The sequence below is a fragment of the Protomyctophum bolini genome (assembly GCF_963924005.1).
Source record: "Protomyctophum bolini genome assembly, chromosome: 4".
Classification (NCBI taxonomy): domain Eukaryota; kingdom Metazoa; phylum Chordata; class Actinopteri; order Myctophiformes; family Myctophidae; genus Protomyctophum; species Protomyctophum bolini.
Window position 1 is genome coordinate 37,544,130 of NC_137865.1, and position 20,110 is coordinate 37,564,239.

The window sequence follows — 20,110 nt, forward strand, 5'->3', positions numbered from 1 at the left end:
TCGTGCTCAGACCCAGGCATCCAGCCACCCACACAGCTAAGGGAGTGGTTGCACCACTCAAAAATTTATTTGAAATAATCCTGAACATAGACACACAGATACTGTAGATTTTGAAGATCAGAAATAATATCTCAAACATCTGCAGATCTTTATTACGACACAGCAAACCTAATGAAAAACAAGTCAATGGGAATGCACTGGTCATAGGTCCTAGGAGATATTCTTACTCTCTAGTGCAAATGTAGGAATGTCAAAATTGTAAGACCATCAGTGAGAAATGTGTCTGTCCAAAATAAATCTTTTAAGGATATAGGGACCTCTACTGGTTACAAGAAACCCTGCAACGTCATCCATTCTTCATGTGAAAACACCAGACTGGGGGTTATGGCAAAACAAATGCAAATAGAACTTTGTCCTGCTGCTTTGTGTGTGTGATATACAATATTGATAACATAAACACAAAAGGCATGTTACTCACAAATGGAACACGGTAGAGAGCCAGGAGGGATACAGTAAAAAAATAATAATTATAAACTAAGTGATTGAATTCCTTCATTCAAAGACTGCCATGTCACATGATAAAATCTCGTACAATAACCAAATGAGTTACGATTGATTTGGGAGACAAACATGTTGAAACCTGAAACACGAGGACCAGTCAAGTCATATGTATTAAAATATGGATTAGAATAATAAAATAGGGGGATCAAGTCAAGTGTAGGTGTTGCAAACTGTGTTAACTGTGCCGCATTTCTAACCAGGCAGCTACGATTAGTATTACACCAGCTTAATATTGGCTCTTGGGAATGTACTGAGCCGAAGAAAAAAAACCTAGCAACAGGTTCAGTAATAATATAGAATCACTGGATCAGTGTCGCCTTCCAGGTCATTATCTCCATCAAAGAGTTAACCTTTTGCCACTTGTGTCTGTCCGTTAGCAGGACATCTCAAGCAGTTTGTAAACACATTGTAAACCTTGTTGGAAAGGCTGGTTCTGGACGCAACGGATGAACTGATATTAACTTGTCACGCTGATTGGCCAAAAGGGGGCATGGCATGTCCCAAAAATGCAAAGCTTTCTGAAAAGAAAAGACTATCATAACAGAACAAAATACTTTAGTTTGGAGGGGTTTGGCATGGCCCCATAAAGAGCTGATTATGGTCACTGACACTGAGTGGGAGCACCATTAGGTAGACTACTGCATCGTGAAGTTACTCTATTTTGGTCAGAGAGACATGGTGCAACACCCAGGGGTCATCACCATGTAGGCTTGTGGTGGACATTTCTGTAAAAATTCCATTGTTAAGGGAGTCCTTGCAAATAAAATGTTTGAGAACCACTAGTGGACGCATAATGTGTCAGTGTCGTAGTAAACAGTGTCATACATGTTTTGAAGAAAACATGGAGACTTGACATTCAGTAATGGGGTCTTATGATCAATATAGAGGGTATGCGTGTAACATCATCATCATACCGGAGGTAAAGCGGAAACGCCTACCGAGTGACAAAAACACTTTCTGGACTTGACAGCCCATACATCCAAACAGAAAAGTCCAATCCGATTGCTTAAAACTACGTTAAACGTTAAACGCACTTTGCCACTCGATTTGCCATTCACTTTATGCATGCGCATACCCTATTACCCTCTATAAGAACATGTGTAAAACAGAAAATCTAAAATTGCCACGGACAACGACAAGTCTTTGTCACGGACATATTGATGACCCCTGCACCTTACAGGCAAAATCTCTGAGCACATTTTCCATTTTGAGATTATGTGAAGGAGACTGTTCCGACTGACTACGCCGTAGTCACTACGGACTCTAGATCAGCCTACAATAAAATAAAAAACTTGGGGGTTGTTAATTTATCCATTTGTAACTCAGTGTACTCATTAATCTAGGAGGCTTTCTGCTATTATGAGTGTATATTTTTATAATTAATTTTATCAATCGTTAGGTTACATGGAACAAATGTCTACACAGTAAATTCCTGAGTGTTAGTTAAACTCTGAGTGTACAAATGGATAAATTAACAACTGATGGTATATGTTACAGCTGTGATATTTCTGTCTTACTGTCTTACTTTCTCTGTAGCGTTGTCCATTCACTGGAGACAGTACATGACGGTACCCATACTGTACATTTGACTGTACCTGAAGCCAGACAAACTTGAATGTGCCATTAATTAACCACTTTCAACCCGGTGAGCCTATTTTTGGACATTGCCGTATCGTGGAAGATGATCAAATAACAACAGATCTACAAGCTCACGACATGTTGCACAGGGGGCTTAAGTGGTTAAAACTACATGGTTACTGCCTGTAACGATTGTAGGGTCTGGACCACGATTCTTTCTTCGTACTATTGAGACTGGCATTATTATATCACAAACATTGTGAAGCTCCATTGTTTTTGCCGGTATTATTGTCTCAATCAATAGCCGTCTTGTCTTCTTGGAAATTAACATGATTGAATTAGATTCAAGTTGATCACTCCCTTGCTGAAATGTGCAGCAAGGGTAGTGTACAGCAAAACTATGCTTCGTTTAGAAGCAATACAGGCGTTGCTTTATAGTTTCCATATTGCAATGAATCTGCAATCATCCAGTTCAAATTTAGACACAATCTGGTGCCCAATATATATATATATATATATATATATATATTGACAGTTTACTAGACTGTCTACTGTCCAAAGCCCAGTCATGTATTCAGTGCCACAGGTTGAACTGCACATCACCAAGGGTCAGTGGCGTTATTCCGACGGCTCATGATTATTGCGACGGAGTGTTGGTCCGACTCGCCCCATTGCTAACCCTGTCTCTAACCCTAACCGCACACGAAGAAAAGAAACGTTGTCGGACTAATGCGCCGTCGGAATTAACGAGCGGATCCCCCATCACCAAAGCCAGCTATCTAGATGCTGGACACAGTAACAGGACTGCAGCAGGATGGCAGAGAGATCGCGGTAGCTCTCCTCTCTCCAGTTGGGGAGCAGCCTCTCGTTGTTGAGCGCCTGGAGTCTGGGCGTCCCGTCCCGCAGCACGTGGAGCAGACAGGGCCAGCGGCTCTGAATCCTCAGCCTGGTCCTCCTGTCCAGCGTGATGCCGCGCACAATCTTCTTGGCCCGGAGCTCGCGCAGCGCAGGCAGCCTCAGGCAGGAGAACACCAGGCCGCGGCTGGGCGACACGTCCAGGAACTCCAGCGACAGTGACTCCAGCGTGTAGGAGATGCCCAGGTTCCTGAGCGGCACCAGGATGTGCAACGTCAGAGACTTCAGATTGGGCAGTGACTTGGTCATGGTCTGCAGCGTGGAGGGGGTGACTCCCTTGAAGACCCAGAAGTACTTGAGCTCCAGGACTCGGAGGTGCTGGAACTGGGTTAGCAGCGACACGGAGGCGTCAGACCAGTCGAAATGGAGACGCATCTTGGAGATGCGAGGGCAGCTGTGAGTGAGTTTGGCCAGCAGCTCCTGGAAACTGGCGACCTGGCGGTTAATGAAAGAAACTTATCAAAACGACTACCAAATTTCACATTTACAAACAAATATAATAATACTCCTCAAAAAAAGGTTTGAAAATGTAACTTTGGTCAGTTATTTATCCCCCTCAATAATATCAATTGGTATTGTATTACTATTTTTATCGTTGATTAGTCACATTTACAAGACAATTGTGGAATAAGCAACACAGCTGTGGGTAGTGCCTCCCCACAAATTTGCCAAAATACCCCAATATGCTCGTTTTTAATAATCGCTCTCGTTTTGAGCGACCTGCCAGGTGCAGGTGTATGACTGACTGGCACCTGGGCATGGCTCCTGCAACTTTGTAGAGTTCGTGTATGTTCCAGGCACTGCTCACAAAAGATGCCACGTTTGTCCCTTCAGGATAAGGCCTGTGCAATAGAGCAAGTGGAAGCTGGTGTTGTTCTAGTACGCAGTGCAATTTTCCGTCAGCCCTGGTACTATTTCCTAACTTAGGATCAAGTTCTGTGAGACTGGTGAAGTCACAGACAGACCACAAAGTAACCGTCCAAGGAAGACAACACCCCAAGAAGACGGTTTCCTCACCCTGCCAACTGTGTGTCCCAGGCATACCGGTACACACAACTTCCAAAGGAAGTTTTGATATGTTCAGTCCTGCACTCATTCAGGGCCCTTCGTCCAGAGAGAATGTCGTCTGTGTGCAGCTCGTGGAAGTTATTTTACTAAACACACGTTTTCTGCCAGAACTTTCAAATGGATATGAAACTAGGATAATATCTGACTCCAAGTCTTAGGGATGAATTATTGGGTGAGTAAGTACAGTAACAGTACACATGCCGCGCAGAGCAGATTCGTGTAGGTCAGTCTGCTAACGTGCGGATGGGACCGATCTATGGCTGTGTATTTGGAATTGGAATACATGAAATATAAGATCAGACATTCTAGGGCTAACAGTACATGTAAATCTACAGGCTGTACATTTTAGGGTAATGTTCTAAACATCATTTAAATACCTGCTTAGCCTGCTACTACATTCACTATTATGTATATATCTTTCATTATTTAACCTGTATTCTATCCTGTGTTTTTTTCCACCCTCATCTCTCCTGATCTGACTTAACCTCTATCTTCTCACAGAAACTACAAAATGATGGGAGAACGCAATTTTTTTAATCAAAATTAAAAATAAACATTCACCCACTTCTTTACACCTGTAAACCTGTGCTGTGCTGTGACAATAGAGGGTATGCACGTGACGATATCATCATCATACCCAGAAGTTATGCGGGACCGCCTACTGAGTGGCAAAAAACGTCTTTCTGGCCTTGACAGCCCATACATCCAAACAGAAAAATCTGATTGCATCATTGCATTAACCCATTCTGGGCGTGAACCCCTATTGGTATCTTACCCCCTCAGGCCGGGCACCCATATTTGGGTTCTGTACAGTATGTACAGTATTCAAAAAATTAATTTTTTTGATGCTGCTATATAAATATTTGAAGTTTTTCAGAAACCTTAGGTCAGGATTTAGAGGTGTTTTTAGAATCGGCCTTAGGCCTAAATGGGTTCGTTAAATGACCGTAAACTCGATTTGTCACTCACTTTATGCATGCGCATGCCCTCTATAAATGGCTATGCCATACTATGCAAGTATGCATGCAGGTCAGAAGTTGAACAGGTAAAAATTAAACATGCAGTGGAGTTAAGCCCAAACCACACAAACCACAAACGACACAGTTGCAATGAGTTGCATTGGTGTGGTCTAACGGCAATTCATTTAATTGCATTGGTGTAGTCTACCTTAAAAACCGTCTTGTTCCAACCCGACCCTTTAGTGTGGTTTGGGCTTTAGGGCTGTCAGCATGACATTTTACTTGACGATTAATTGTCTCTCAAATATTTGCGATTAACAATTGAATTATGTTTCTGTTGATTATTAATTAATTTGGAACATTATGAATCAAAACTAGGTTTCTGTTTGACTTTCAGGCTTCGTACACAAAAGTTGTGTACGATCGCTGGGCGCTCTGATTTAATGGTCCTAAATACCCCCGGGCGTTTGTGGTAGTGGCAATAGCAGATCTTGCACTCATCTATTTGCACTATTTTGGAATTTTCTTATTTTTTATATTTTTAACATGACGATTATAGTGATTATTCAAAAATGTATTGCGATTATCTCACATAATGTGACAGGCCTAAGTGGAGTTAAAAATAGCAGGCTACCTGGTCCATCTTGGTAATACTGTCTTGGTGGGAGCTGGAGCCAGAGTGGACCCTGAGGTCCAGGGGCTCCAGGAGGGTGAAGGTCCAGTTGAGGTCCAGGTGGCTGAGGTCTCTGCAGTGGACGTTATCCAGCAGGTGACTGAGCAGCTCCGCCCACTTGTTGCACCTGTCCCCCAGGTCGAAGCTGGCCTTGAGGGTGAGCAGACTGGCGTGGCGGGAGATGAGATGATGGGTGTAATGGTGCACCCAGGCCTTCCAGCGCTCGAACTCCCGGTTGGACACGAGCAGGCCCTCCTGGCCGAGGTGAAAGACCCCGCGGCGGGAGTAGTCCGCCAGCCGCCACAGCTTCCACGAGCGCACCAGGCAGCTCCAGCTGGCGCAGACCAGGGCGCAGCTGCACTTGTCGACCTCATTGAGAAAGGAGATGACGTGCAGCTGACACTCGACCGGCAGGAGGTTGAACGGGAAGACGTCGTCCGCGGCTTTCCTCCGACTGTTCACCGGAACCAAGGGCCTCTTCCGCGGCGACATGACGCTGGATGAGAAGATGATGTTGGTGGTCATTGGTGGAGGTTAGAAGAATCTCTCCACCGTGAACTCTTGTGGTCCAGCTTTGCCATCAATTCCTCCGGTCCATGGATCTTTGTGGAAAGACAAGACAGAATGTAAACAACATCGTTGAAAGATATCGGCATTCGGCACAAAGCATGTGCATTAAGCACAGTTTACAATAGGTATCAGGTACAGTCGCCCATAATCCATCTCGGCCTCGCTTTTTTCTGCCGACCTCACGCCGACCGCTCGGTGCAGAGGTTCTTGTATTCTTTATTTAGTTTTACTGAGAATATAACGTTAGAAATACATTTAGGGTTAGGCATCATTTTAGTGGGGTTAATTTTAGGAATAGGGTTAGGTTTAGGCATAGTTTGACTGAGTTTAAGGTTGGGAATAAGGTTAGATTTAACCGTTTAAGCATAATTTACTTTACATAGGTTACTTTAGGAATATCAGGCTGAACAGTTCCGCCGGCTGTACGCCTGGGGTGAGTTGGTAAAGAGGCGACTCGTTTGGTATTCTTACAATACATACAGTATAAATGTGACACTAAAATGTATCAAATGTGAGTTGATAAACTGATGTCCTAGCCTTGGACCAAGGCTGTTAATAGATTTATTTGATCGATTTGTCATATATAAACAAATTTCAGAATCGATCAAAAATAAATCTATGACAGTCTTTCTTGAATATTGATCCAAGGCTAGTAAGTTTCCTAACATGAGTTCGCTTGGAGACAGCCCTCTGTGTTGCTAGCGCAGTGCGGCTATAGTTACTGTAGCAACTACGCTGTAAAGTTTAATTATTATTTTTAAATCACAACATCGGAACGGATTTTTATTTATTTAATATATTTCATCTTCAACGAATTGACGTTGATTAAACCATCGTCACACCATTGTTGACAAAGAACCGTACCTTACGCTAGGGTCGTTTAAAGAGCTAACGTTAACCCAATGCTAGTAAAAGCAAAGAAAGGAAACATGTTTATTTCTATTTTTAAAACAACGTTTTTAATGCAGTTATGAACACAGCAGACTAAGCTTAATATGACGACGTGGCAAAATACTTACAGCAACTTTGCTAAAAGAAACTTGCAGTACATGTACTTGTAGTCAGTTAGCAGGCCTCAGTGGGATGTATGTAAAACAGCTGGGCACTGTTTGTTGTTGTTGTGGTGGTGGGCGGGTGATAATGACGTCATCACTCTGCGCTTTGGTCGATGGCTGCTCGTTTTTATGTCCAGCGTGGCACAGTCGGGCGGAGTTTACTCACTACACATACTGATATCATTATATCATTGGTTCCGAAAGTGTGGTCCGGGGACCCCCAGTGGTCCTTGAGGGAGTTCCAGGGGGTCCCCTGCAGCTAAATGATGGTTTGGAACCAAATGGACCCTTATCGGTCTGTAACTCTGAGAGTGTATGGACCATATAAATTGAGATAGAAATGTCATTAAATGGGGGTCCGCAGACTAATGCATGTCAAACTGGGGGTCCTTGAAATTAAACAGGTTGAGAATCACTGCTAGAACCGTAAAAATCATGGGGGGTCTCATGGGGTATATTTTCAACTGGGGGTCCGCCTTAAGTATGGGGCATAGAGTTCTATGACGCCGACACGGTGAAGTGTAAAGGAGGAGCGGTCGCACACGTCACGTACATGAACGCGCGAGACACCCATAGACGGAGACACCGCTGCTCATGACGTTTATGAATCAGACTCTATGAGACAGACGCGAGACGCATAGAAAAATCACACCCGTGTGAAGTGAGTGGCATGTGCTGTACTGTACTACTAGCTCTCCTCCCTCCCTGGCTTTCGTGTGTGTGCGTGTGTTAGGCTGCGCAACAGTGACACTTGGTGGTGAAAATATGCTATTTCCATGCTCAGACCCAGGGACAAAGCCAGCCAGCCAGGGACAGCCGTCTAGGCCTATACTCTATAGTCTATACCACTCAAAAAATGGTGTCATTTTTTCCATTTTAGCATGAACATTAGCAGTGGCGGAAAGTTCTTATAACGGCAGGGGGTTCATGCAGCCACGCCCCCCCCCCCCAGCGGTGGAAAAAAAACGATTTTTCGGTTGGTACCTTATTTACAGTTTGTTAATGAACACAGTGTTTCAGTTCACAACGAAGAACACATTAAATTGTTTCAGCAACATTTCAACATGATCAATGATAAACAGTGGGTTCAGTCGCGCCTTTGCCAAAATGCCAGGGGGTTCAGTCGCGCCTCTGAACCCACGGAGTTTCCGCCCCTGAACATTAGTGATGTGAGTGTGACGACCAATTATATGAAGGTAGGTTGAAAAGTGGTCCTTAAATTGGAGGTGGTCAAGTTGGCCAACACAGGCATGAACTCCATATATCATTATCACCAAGCATAGCCTATAGCACATCTTTGTTTGATCCAATACAGATATTGAAGTTATCGCCTCCTCCGAGCGGTAAAGAAAATCACACCTGTGTGAACTGAGCAGTGCAACTAGTTACTGTACTGTACTGTATTATATTATTATATTATCACACGAAAAGATGACATTACCTACCTAGGTTTCATCCTGGAGGCCAATCTTTCCGGTGATAAAAAGGCCATCAACGTAATCAAAAAAGTCAAAGAACAAGATTCCTTTACAGGATCTCCTCACTGGTCAACAAAAACACCTTGAAGACCTTAACAGGAGCCCTCGTACAAGGTTTCTTTGACTATGCATGCACCTCTTGGTACCACAGCACCTCAAAGGCCCTTAAAACAAGGCTCCAGATTACAGCTCAGCGCGGTGCCTCCATGCTCAAAAGAACAGTGCGTGGCTGCGTGCGACGTGCGTATAGTGAGAGAGAGGGTGGGAGAGAGAGAGAGAGGTCCAGTCCCCGACGGCACGACACATGCACGTGTGACGTTATAATTTTAACACCATAGATTTCACTGTGTAGGGTGTAGGCTATAGTTTATGAATTGAACACATTGATGAGGTCCCTGCTGCGTTTCCTTGCTGTGCGAAAAAAACGAAACCTAAGGTTTTTTGAGTGAAATCACTTACTCTACCTTTAACTCTTGTACAACAATCATCTAAATGAAAATACAGTTTTGCATGTGTAAGTGTAAGTTTTACCGAGGTAATAGTAGACAATAAGGTTTAATAATAAGAAATATTTGATTGGAAAGCTACAGTCAAGTGGAATGTTGGTGGGATGTGTTCACAGAACAAAACAAGATGTATAAACAACATAATAAAAACTACAAAAATAATAGATACCAAAATAGAAATAAAGGGCCTGGGCCGGTTTAGCGGTCTAGGCACCGTGGCTGGTAATCCCGCATGATAGTGTGTCGCAGGTTCGAGTCCCGTTCCCGATGAACTTTGATGTGTATCTAACCACCATCTCTCTCCCCGTTTCCTGTCTACCTACTGTGATCTATTAATAAACGCAAAAAAGCCCCAAAAAAAGAAATAAAGAAACTTGGGACTGCAGGTATGATATACCTCTTAAGAAAGGAAATGTATGAACAGCAAAGTGTCAAATGTGCTAGAGCAGAAGATACTTTATCAGAAAATATGCAGCAGTACTATTTCCCGCACATCAATAATCGCTTGTACATTATCCAGGTAACAACTAAATGTAAAAAATATGTATATAATATAAAATAATAAACCGGTAATCTATTTAGCAGCAGTGTGCACCAAATGTGCAAGAACAGAAGGCACACCTTTTATTTATCAGTAATCGTGCACGCACACATTATGCCGTAGCGGCCTATAGGCTACATAAAACGATCACTTGTCCACTACAGATAACAAGATGTAAAGTAAAATAAAATTTAAAAGAAGAAAAAAAAAGAACCCTGTATAAGTATTGTGTGTCTCTTCAGCCTTTCCATTGTAATCCCCGGCGGTGACAGAGCCTGGCAGACCTCTATCGCGAGCTCCCCTGAACCACTTGGAGAGAGCCTGCTCTACATCCTTCTCGTTGATGCCTTGAGTGTCGGCATTGTTCTTTAGTGCCCCTAAAAGAAATGACATGAAGCTTGGGTAAATCTATAGTAGTAGGGGAGCATAGTAAGTAAGTAAGTACATTTTATTTGTATAGCACTTCTCACAGAGAAAACTCACAAAGTGCTTTACATGCAGAAATTTAAAACAAAATACAATAGAATAGTAGTCAAACAAAAAACAGGAACATACGATTGATCAAAGAAAAATAATAACACAACCATTATGTTACATTGGTAAAAGCTTGTGCAAATAGCAAATGTTTTTTTTTTTTAATGTCAACCGAGGCTGCGGATCTCAACACCCGTGGGAGGGCATTCCACAGTGTGGGCGCTACAACCTGAAAGGCTCTATCACCTTTTGTTTTACGTTTGGTGCTAGGAATTTTTAGAAGACCCTGATCCGCAGACCTTAGGGCCCTCTCAGGCATGTAGCGTTGGACTAGGTCAGTAATGTATAATGGAGCCTGACCATAGGAGAGAGAATGGTAATATTGCACTAATTTGTCTAAACGCGCCGAATTTTGCACAGATGTGGCCCAGGACACGCTCTAATTATTATTATTAGGATGATATGGCTCCCGAGTGGGCGACCTTCGGGGGTTGCCGGGGTAGACCTTCCGGGTTGCAGTCTACATGTTACGTAGACTGTAATTCTAGTGCCGTCTACGTAACATGCTATAAGTCTGTTTAAAATGCTATCTAAGTCTACATAAAGTGCTATCTAAAGGCCTAGGGCAAGTGCTATGGGCCATGGTGACGTCTGAAAAGGTGGGTTTTCAGGCTACGGCATAATTACATTTAGAAAATGTTGCCTTATAGGCCTATAGGTTGTCAATGGTGGCCATATAGAGTGTCGCAGTCCCCAAGATGCATGGCGTCATCCCTTTTCATGACGACGCCAGGCCCAGGAAATAATTCCCAATGCATTTTTCCCATGGACATTTCAAAAAGTATTTATTTAAAGAAGGTTACGCCGCGGACAAAGCCAACTCGAATTGTGACAACTCATGACAACAAACACAATATTTTGGACCAAACAAATAATTGCAAAGAAGAAAAAAGAAAGAAAGGAAAAAAGTGGTGTAACCTTCCGTTTTTTTCTTCTTTATAATTATTTGTTCGGCCCAAAACATTGTGCTTGTTGTCATGATTTGTCACGACAAGAGTTGACTTTGTACGAGGCTTAAAAGGTCTTTAAATAAATACTTTTCTAAATGAGGAAAATTAACGGAGAGTATGCCCTGGGCTACATGTGTATATCAAATGTTTTGCCAGTTAAAGATGTAATGCAGTCATCCACCCACCCCTAAAACATGATAATCAGAGTATTATGATTATACTTGGAGGAAGATTTATTTTTCCAGAAAAGTTTCTATGTGGCCACACCCACCAGTTCAGACATTAAGCACCACCCACCGTAGAGGATTTTAGTGTGTCACTAAAGTGGTGTATTTCAATTGGTCCTTTTGACTCAAAGGCTTTCAGCTTTCAAACCGCAACATTTATAATAACATTATACTATACTTTATCTTAAGTCAGATAAAGGAAAAGTTGCATTGATCAATGTAAAACTCATATTTACCGTATACAACATCAAAAAGACGCAGGTCTCGGAACTTCCTCTTGCCTTGACGTCCAAAAAGGTTGTACTGGTGTGCCAATTCCTGTGAGAGGAGAAACGCCATCATTCGTCTGGTAGCATCATCCAGTGAACTACCTCCTTTGTCTCCAACCATGGCAACCTGGGTGTGTGTATGGTAAAAGTTACAGGAAGGAAAAGCCACAGTAAGTGAAACAGCCAAGATATCAATGCCGTGTTGTCATTCTATCGTTAACCCACATTTGCACCTATGGTATTCTATATAACTCTGTTCTACGGCATTTGAATCAATTGGTTTACCCTGCTATGCTTTCCCAAGACCACCCTCCTCCAAATGCCACTTCAGCCCTGTGTCACTTTCACCCAGTAATACCACAGCACCATGGACGTCCAGTCTTGTCGCTGCCCTGCACTAGCTCCATTTCCCCCACATATAATACAATACAAGCTCATTTTCCAATCAATGTGAATAACAGATTCAAACTTACAACTGCAGACATGAACACCGAGTCACGCAGCTTCTCGTTCATGGAATGGACATCGTCGCTCGTGTTCAGTGGGAAGACCGCATCTACGGGTCGCTCCAGCAACGGCCCATCCTGTTTCTGAGCCCCTCGCTGCTGCTTCAGCAACCGGTTTAACATTACACCTTGTAGTCGCAGGGTTTCGCCATTCTTCTCCAGGAGACCTAGAAATATGTTGAGCCTTGTTTCACACATGCATTGAGGGCCACTGGGACTGCTCGCATTCGGGTGGCTCACTCTGTCCCTCTGTGTATCTTTGGGTGCGTCCAGGCCACACTGCACTAAAACATGCAACAGTTCGGACAAGGCCCTCTGAGAAATATTGTGACCTGCCGACCAATCGGTCAATTTTGATTTAGTCTCACTACAGGGATCCAATACTTCAACAGCAAACTCCGATTCAGCCTGGTCATCGTTTTCTTCATTGGAGTCATAGTAAGCAATCTCAAAATCTGATTCTTGGTCACTTTCACTGTGAACGGCCTGTGACTCCGACTCTTCATTGGGATTCCTAACAATCTCACCGTCAAAAGAACTCCTGTCCTGATTTGAAGATACACTGTTTTGGTCAAAATCTGTGTCTTGCCAAAAACATGTGTGCTCTGCAACACTGGCAAAGCTACCATAGGATTCCATGTCTCCCACAATCTGTAACACATTATCACACATAAATGCATAATTTATACTTTGTTGTTTAAGAAATTGTACCCCAAACAAGCAATGCTACCTCAGGTAATATTTGGGTTGATGGTACATTCATTGGGTAAATTTAAATAACTATATTCCAACAGGAAACATTCCAACATCTTTATTGTCCCCTATGGCACATTTTACACACACACACACACACACACACACACACACACACACACACACACACACACACACACTAATAGACAAATAGAAAGAGCTTTAAGATACAAAAAAAGGCTAGAGAGAATGGTGTTATTGCGCTAATTTATCTAAAAGCCCAATGCATGCTCTAAATATTATGATGCACCCAAGCTAAATAACACCAAATGCAATGCCACATTAAGTTACTTACCTTACCGTAAATGTGCTTTTGAATATCCAAGGATTAAGAGACTATACAGATGTGTTTGCCAGCAGACACAATGTTCTGTTGAGAGTGAGACAGCAATGGGGTTTCTCTCTTAAATTAAGCTCTGGTCTGCCATTGGTCTGGGGGGGGGGGGGGGGGGGGGGGCGGGGGCATGGTTTACCATTTGCCTTTGCCCCCCCCCCCATGGTTTACCATAAGGCCCAACTGTATGGCTTTTATCTGAATGGTGATGATGACAAAGAAACACCTTGTAGGCCATTCAACAACAGAGTGGTGGGACACTCAACTGAATTTGGATAACTGTCCTATACCAGTCTCCCGCCCATTCACAAGCAATTCATTCTGGGATGAATTGCACGCTTGAATTGAAATTAATTGAACGCTTTGTCCATATTTTTTTACAGTCTATGGTCGGCGGCTAAAAACAGTTACATATATGCACAAACAAAGCAAACCAAAGTCGATTAATACACGTCTGATTGTTTCTGTGTCTTTAAAGTCTGGCAAAGGTCTTTCTTTGTTCAAAGCAACTTTTCAATAAGGATAGACAATTTTACACGAGGTGTACATGCATACTGGCACAGCTGGCCAAATGTACACGGTTCTGAGGAACTACTATTAAATCACTAAACAGCTGGTTTGCACAACCAAAATAAATAAAACAAATAACCGAAATAATAGGCCTGCATTAGTAAAAAAAGAATGCACAGCCATGAACAACTCTCTCCGGCACCACCAGTACGTCCCTGCATTAGTAAAAAAAGAATGCACAGCCATGAACAACTCTCTCCGGCACCACCAGTACGTCCCTGCATTAGTAAAAAAAGAATGCACAGCCATGAACAACTCTCTCCGGCAACACCAGTACGTCCCTGCATTAGTAAAAAAAGAATGCACAGCCATGAACAACTCTCTCCGGCACAACCAGTACGTCCCTGCATTAGTAAAAAAAGAATGCACAGCCATGAACAACTCTCTCCGGCACCACCAGTACGTCCCTGCATTAGTCAAAAAATAATGCACAGCCATGAACAACTCTCTCCGGCACCACCAGTACGTCCCTGCATTAGTAAAAAAAGAATGCACAGCCATGAACAACTCTCTCCGGCACCACCAGTACGTCCCTGCATTAGTAAAAAAATAATGCACAGCCATGAACAACTCTCTCCGGCACCACCAGTACGTCCCTGCATTAGTAAAAAAAGAATGCACAGCCATGAACAACTCTCTCCGGCACCACCAGTACGTCCCTGCATTAGTAAAAAAAGAATGCACAGCCATGAACAACTCTCTCCGGCACCACCAGTACGTCCCTGCATTAGTAAAAAAATAATGCACAGCCATGAACAACTCTCTCCGGCACCACCAGTACGTCCCTGCATTAGTAAAAAAATTATGCACAGCCATGAACAACTCTCTCCGGCACCACCAGTACGTCCCTGCATTAGTAAAAAAATAATGCACAGCCATGAACAACTCTCTCCGGCACCACCAGTACGTCCCTGCATTAGTAAAAAAATAATGCACAGCCATGAACAACTCTCTCCGGCACCACCAGTACGTCCCTGCATTAGTAAAAAAAGAATGCACAGCCATGAACAACTCTCTCCGGCACCACCAGTACGTCCCTGCATTAGTAAAAAAAGAATGCACAGCCATGAACAACTCTCTCCGGCACCACCAGTACGTCCCTGCATTAGTAAAAAAAGAATGCACAGCCATGAACAACTCTCTCCGGCACCACCAGTACGTCCCTGCATTAGTAAAAAAAATAATGCACAGCCATGAACAACTCTCTCCGGCACCACCAGTACGTCCCTGCATTAGTAAAAAAATTATGCACAGCCATGAACAACTCTCTCCGGCACCACCAGTACGTCCCTGCATTAGTAAAAAAAGAATGCACAGCCATGAACAACTCTCTCCGGCATTCTCTGTGTACGTGTCTGTCTCTATGTGTACGTGTACACATACACAGAGAGACAGACATGTGTCACAGAGAGACAAACAGTGTTTCGGGGATATTCGTTGGCCTCCCGCATCTGAAAAAAGTGTTTCGGGGATATTCGTTGGCCTCCCGCATCTGAAAACAGTGATTCGGGGATATTCGTTGGACTCCCGCATCTGAAAACAGTGTTTCAAGGACACCCGTTTGCCTCACGCATCTGAAAACACTGTTTCGGGGATATTCGTTTGCCTCCCGCATCTGAAAACACTGTTTCGGGGATATTCGTTTGCCTCCCGCATCTGAAAAAACTGTTTCGGGGATATTCGTTTGCCTCCCGCATCTGAAAACAGTGTTTCAAGGACACCCGTTTGCCTCACGCATCTGAAAACAGTGTTTCAAGGACACCCGTTTGCCTCCCGCATCTGAAAACAGTGTTTCAAGGACAACCGTTTGCCTCACGCATCTGAAAACACTGTTTCGGGGATATTCGTTTGCCTCCCGCATCTGAAAACACTGTTTCGGGGATATTCGTTTGCCTCCCGCATCTGAAAACACTGTTTCGGGGATATTCGTTTGCCTCCCGCATCTGAAAACAGTGTTTCAAGGACACCCGTTTGCCTCACGCATCTGAAAACAGTGTTTCAAGGACACCCGTTTAGCTCACGCATCTGAAAACAGTGTTTCAAGGACACCCGTTTGCCTCACGCATCTGAAAACACTGTTTCGGGGATATTCGTTTGCCTCCCGCATATGAAAACACTGTTTCGGGGATATTCGTTTGCCTCCCATCTGAAAACACTGTTTCGGGGATATTTGTTTGCCACCCGCATCTGAAAACAGTGTTTCAAGGACACTCGTTTGCCTCACGCATCTGAAAACAGTGTTTCAAGGACACCCATTTGCCTCACGCATCTGAAAATAGTGTTTCAAGGACACCCGTTTGCCTCACGCATCTGAAAACAGCATTTCAAGGACACCCGTTTGCCTCACGCATCTGAAAACAGTGTTTCAAGGACACCCGTTTGCCTCCCGCATCTGAAAACACTGTTTCGGGGATATTCGTTTGCCTCCCGCATCTGAAAACACTGTTTCGGGGATATTAGTTTGCCTCCCGCATCTGAAAACACTGTTTCGGGGATATTCGTTTGCCTCCCGCATCTGAAAACACTGTTTCGGGGACATTCGTTTGCCTTCCGCATCTGAAAACACTGTTTCGGGGACATTCGTTTGCCTTCCGCATCTGAAAACACTGTTTCGGGGATATTCGTTTGCCTCCCGCATCTGAAAACACTGTTTCGGGGATATTAGTTTGCCTCCCGCATCTGAAAACACTGTTTCGGGGATATTCGTTTGCCTCCCGCATCTGAAAACACTGTTTCGGGGATATTCGTTTGCCTCCCACATCTGAAAACACTGTTTCGGGGATATTCGTTTGCCTCCCGCATCTGAAAACACTGTTTCGGGGGGTATTCGTTTGCCTCCCGCATCTGAAAACAGTGTTTCGGGGATATTCGTTTGCCTCCCGCATCTGAAAACACTGTTTCGGGGATATTCGTTTGCCTCCCGCATCTGAAAACACTGTTTCGGGGATATTCGTTTGCCTCCCGCATGTGAAAACACTGTTTCGGGGATATTCGTTTGCCTCCCGCATCTGAAAACAGTGTTTCAAGGACACCCGTTTGCCTCACGCATCTGAAAACAGTGTTTCAAGGACACCCGTTTGCCTCACGCATCTGAAAACAGTGTTTCAAGGACACCCGTTTGCCTCACGCATCTGAAAACACTGTTTCGGGGATATTCGTTTGCCTCCCGCATCTGAAAACACTGTTTCGGGGATATTAGTTTGCCTCCCGCATCTGAAAACACTGTTTCGGGGATATTAGTTTGCCTCCCGCATCTGAAAACACTGTTTCGGGGATATTCGTTTGCCTCCCGCATCTGAAAACAGTGTTTCAAGGACACCCGTTTGCCTCACGCATCTGAAAACAGTGTTTCAAGGACACCCATTTGCCTCACGCATCTGAAAATAGTGTTTCAAGGACACCCGTTTGCCTCACGCATCTGAAAACAGTATTTCAAGGACACCCGTTTGCCTCACGCATCTGAAAACAGTGTTTCAAGGACACCCGTTTGCCTCCCGCATCTGAAAACACTGTTTCGGGGATATTCGTTTGCCTCCCGCATCTGAAAACACTGTTTCAGGGATATTCGTTTGCCTCCCGCATCTGAAAACACTGTTTCAGGGATATTCGTTTGCCTCCCGCATCTGAAAACACTGTTTCGGGGATATCCGTTTGCCTCCCGCATCTGAAAACACTGTTTCGGGGATATTAGTTTGCCTCCCGCATCTGAAAACACTGTTTCGGGGATATTCGTTTGCCTCCCGCATCTGAAAACACTGTTTCGGGGATATTCGTTTGCCTCCCGCATCTGAAAACACTGTTTCGGGGATATTCGTTTGCCTCCCGCATCTGAAAACAGTGTTTCAAGGACACCCGTTTGCCTCCCGCATCTGAAAACACTGTTTCGGGGATATTCGTTTGCCTCCCGCATCTGAAAACACTGTTTCGGGGATATTCGTTTGCCTCCCGCATCTGAAAACAGTGTTTCAAGGACACCCGTTTGCCTCACGCATCTGAAAACACTGTTTCGGGGATATTCGTTTGCCTCCCGCATCTGAAAACAGTGTTTCGGGGATATTCGTTTGCCTCCCGCATCTGAAAACACTGTTTCGGGGATATTCGTTTGCCTCCCGCATCTGAAAACACTGTTTCGGGGATATTCGTTTGCCTCCCGCATCTGAAAACACTGTTTCGGGGATATTCGTTTGCCTCCCGCATCTGAAAACAGTGTTTTGGGGATATTCGTTTGCCTCCCGCATCTGAAAACAGTGTTTCAAGGACACCCGTTTGCCTCACGCATCTGAAAACAGTGTTTCAAGGACACCCGTTTGCCTCACGCATCTGAAAACAGTGTTTCAAGGACACCCGTTTGCCTCACGCATCTGAAAACACTGTTTCGGGGATATTCGTTTGCCTCCCGCATCTGAAAACACTGTTTCGGGGATATTCGTTTGCCTCCCGCATCTGAAAACACTGTTTCGGGGATATTCGTTTGCCTCCCGCATCTGAAAACACTGTTTCGGGGATATTCGTTGGCCTCCCGCATCTGAAAACAGTGTTTTGGGGATATTCATTTGCTTCTCGCCTCTGAAAAGAGTGTTTCGGGGATATTCGTTTGCCTCCCGCATCTGAAAACACTGTTTTGGGGATATTCGTTTGCCTCCCGCATCTGAAAACACTGTTTCGGGGATATTCGTTTGCCTCCCGCATCTGAAAACACTGTTTCGGGGATATTCGTTTGCCTCCCGCATCTGAAAACACTGTTTCGGGGATATTCGTTTGCCTCCCGCATCTGAAAACAGTGTTTCAAGGACACCCGTTTGCCTCACGCATCTGAAAACAGTGTTTCAAGGACACCCGTTTGCTTCACGCATCTGAAAACACTGTTTCGGGGATATTCGTTTGCCTCCCGCATCTGAAAACACTGTTTCGGGGATATTCGTTTGCCTCCCGCATCTGAAAACACTGTTTCGGGGATATTCGTTTGCCTCCCGCATCTGAAAACACTGTTTCGGGGATATTCGTTTGCCTCCCGCATCTGAAAACAGTGTTTCAAGGACACCCGTTTGCCTCACGCATCTGAAAACAGTGTTTCAAGGACACCCGTTTGCCTCACGCATCTGAAAACAGTGTTTCAAGGACACCCGTTTGCCTCACGCATCTGAAAACACTGTTTCGGGGATATTCGTTTGCCTCCCGCATCTGAAAACACTGTTTCGGGGATATTCGTTTGCCTCCCGCATCTGAAAAGAGTGTTTCGGGGATATTCGTTTGCCTCCCGCATCTGAAAACACTGTTTCGGGGATATTCGTTTGCCTCCCGCATCTGAAAACACTGTTTCAAGGACACCCGTTTGCCTCACGCATCTGAAAACAGTGTTTCAAGGACACCCGTTTGCCTCACGCATCTGAAAACAGTATTTCAAGGACACCCGTTTGCCTCACGCATCTGAAAACAGTGTTTCAAGGACACCCGTTTGCCTCCCGCATCTGAAAACACTGTTTCGGGGATATTCGTTTGCCTCCCGCATCTGAAAACACTGTTTCGGGGATATTCGTTTGCCTCCCGCATCTGAAAACACTGTTTCGGGGATATTCGTTTGCCTCCCGCATCTGAAAACACTGTTTCAGGGATATTCGTTTGCCTCCCGCATCTGAAAACACTGTTTCGGGGATATCAGTTTGCCTCACGCATCTGAAAACAGTGTTTCGGGGATATTCGTTTGCCTTCCGCATCTGAAAACACTGTTTCGGGGATATTAGTTTGCCTCCCGCATCTGAAAACACTGTTTCGGGGATATTCGTTTGCCTCCCGCATCTGAAAACACTGTTTCGGGGATATTCGTTTGCCTCCCGCATCTGAAAACACTGTTTCGGGGATATTCGTTTGCCTCCCGCATCTGAAAACAGTGTTTCAAGGACACCCGTTTGCCTCACGCATCTGAAAACACTGTTTCGGGGATATTCGTTTGCCTCCCGCATCTGAAAACACTGTTTCGGGGATATTCGTTTGCCTCCCGCATCTGAAAACACTGTTTCGGGGATATTCGTTTGCCTCCCGCATCTGAAAACAGTGTTTCAAGGA

The 20,110-nt window shown here is 44.4% G+C and overlaps 1 protein-coding gene across 1 annotated transcript; it reads right to left on the reverse strand.

The window, feature by feature from the left end:
* Positions 1-146: 146 nt before the first annotated feature.
* LOC308313718 (uncharacterized protein) lies at positions 147-7,446 on the reverse strand. The gene is made up of 3 exons (XM_080761005.1): positions 7,344-7,446; positions 5,716-6,356; positions 147-3,489 (listed from the first exon to the last, which is right to left on the reverse strand). Exons 2-3 carry the CDS (start codon positions 6,277-6,279, stop codon positions 2,902-2,904), a joined length of 1,152 nt encoding a protein of 383 aa, XP_080617131.1. The 5' UTR covers positions 6,280-6,356; positions 7,344-7,446; the 3' UTR covers positions 147-2,901.
* Positions 7,447-20,110: the final 12,664 nt, after the last annotated feature.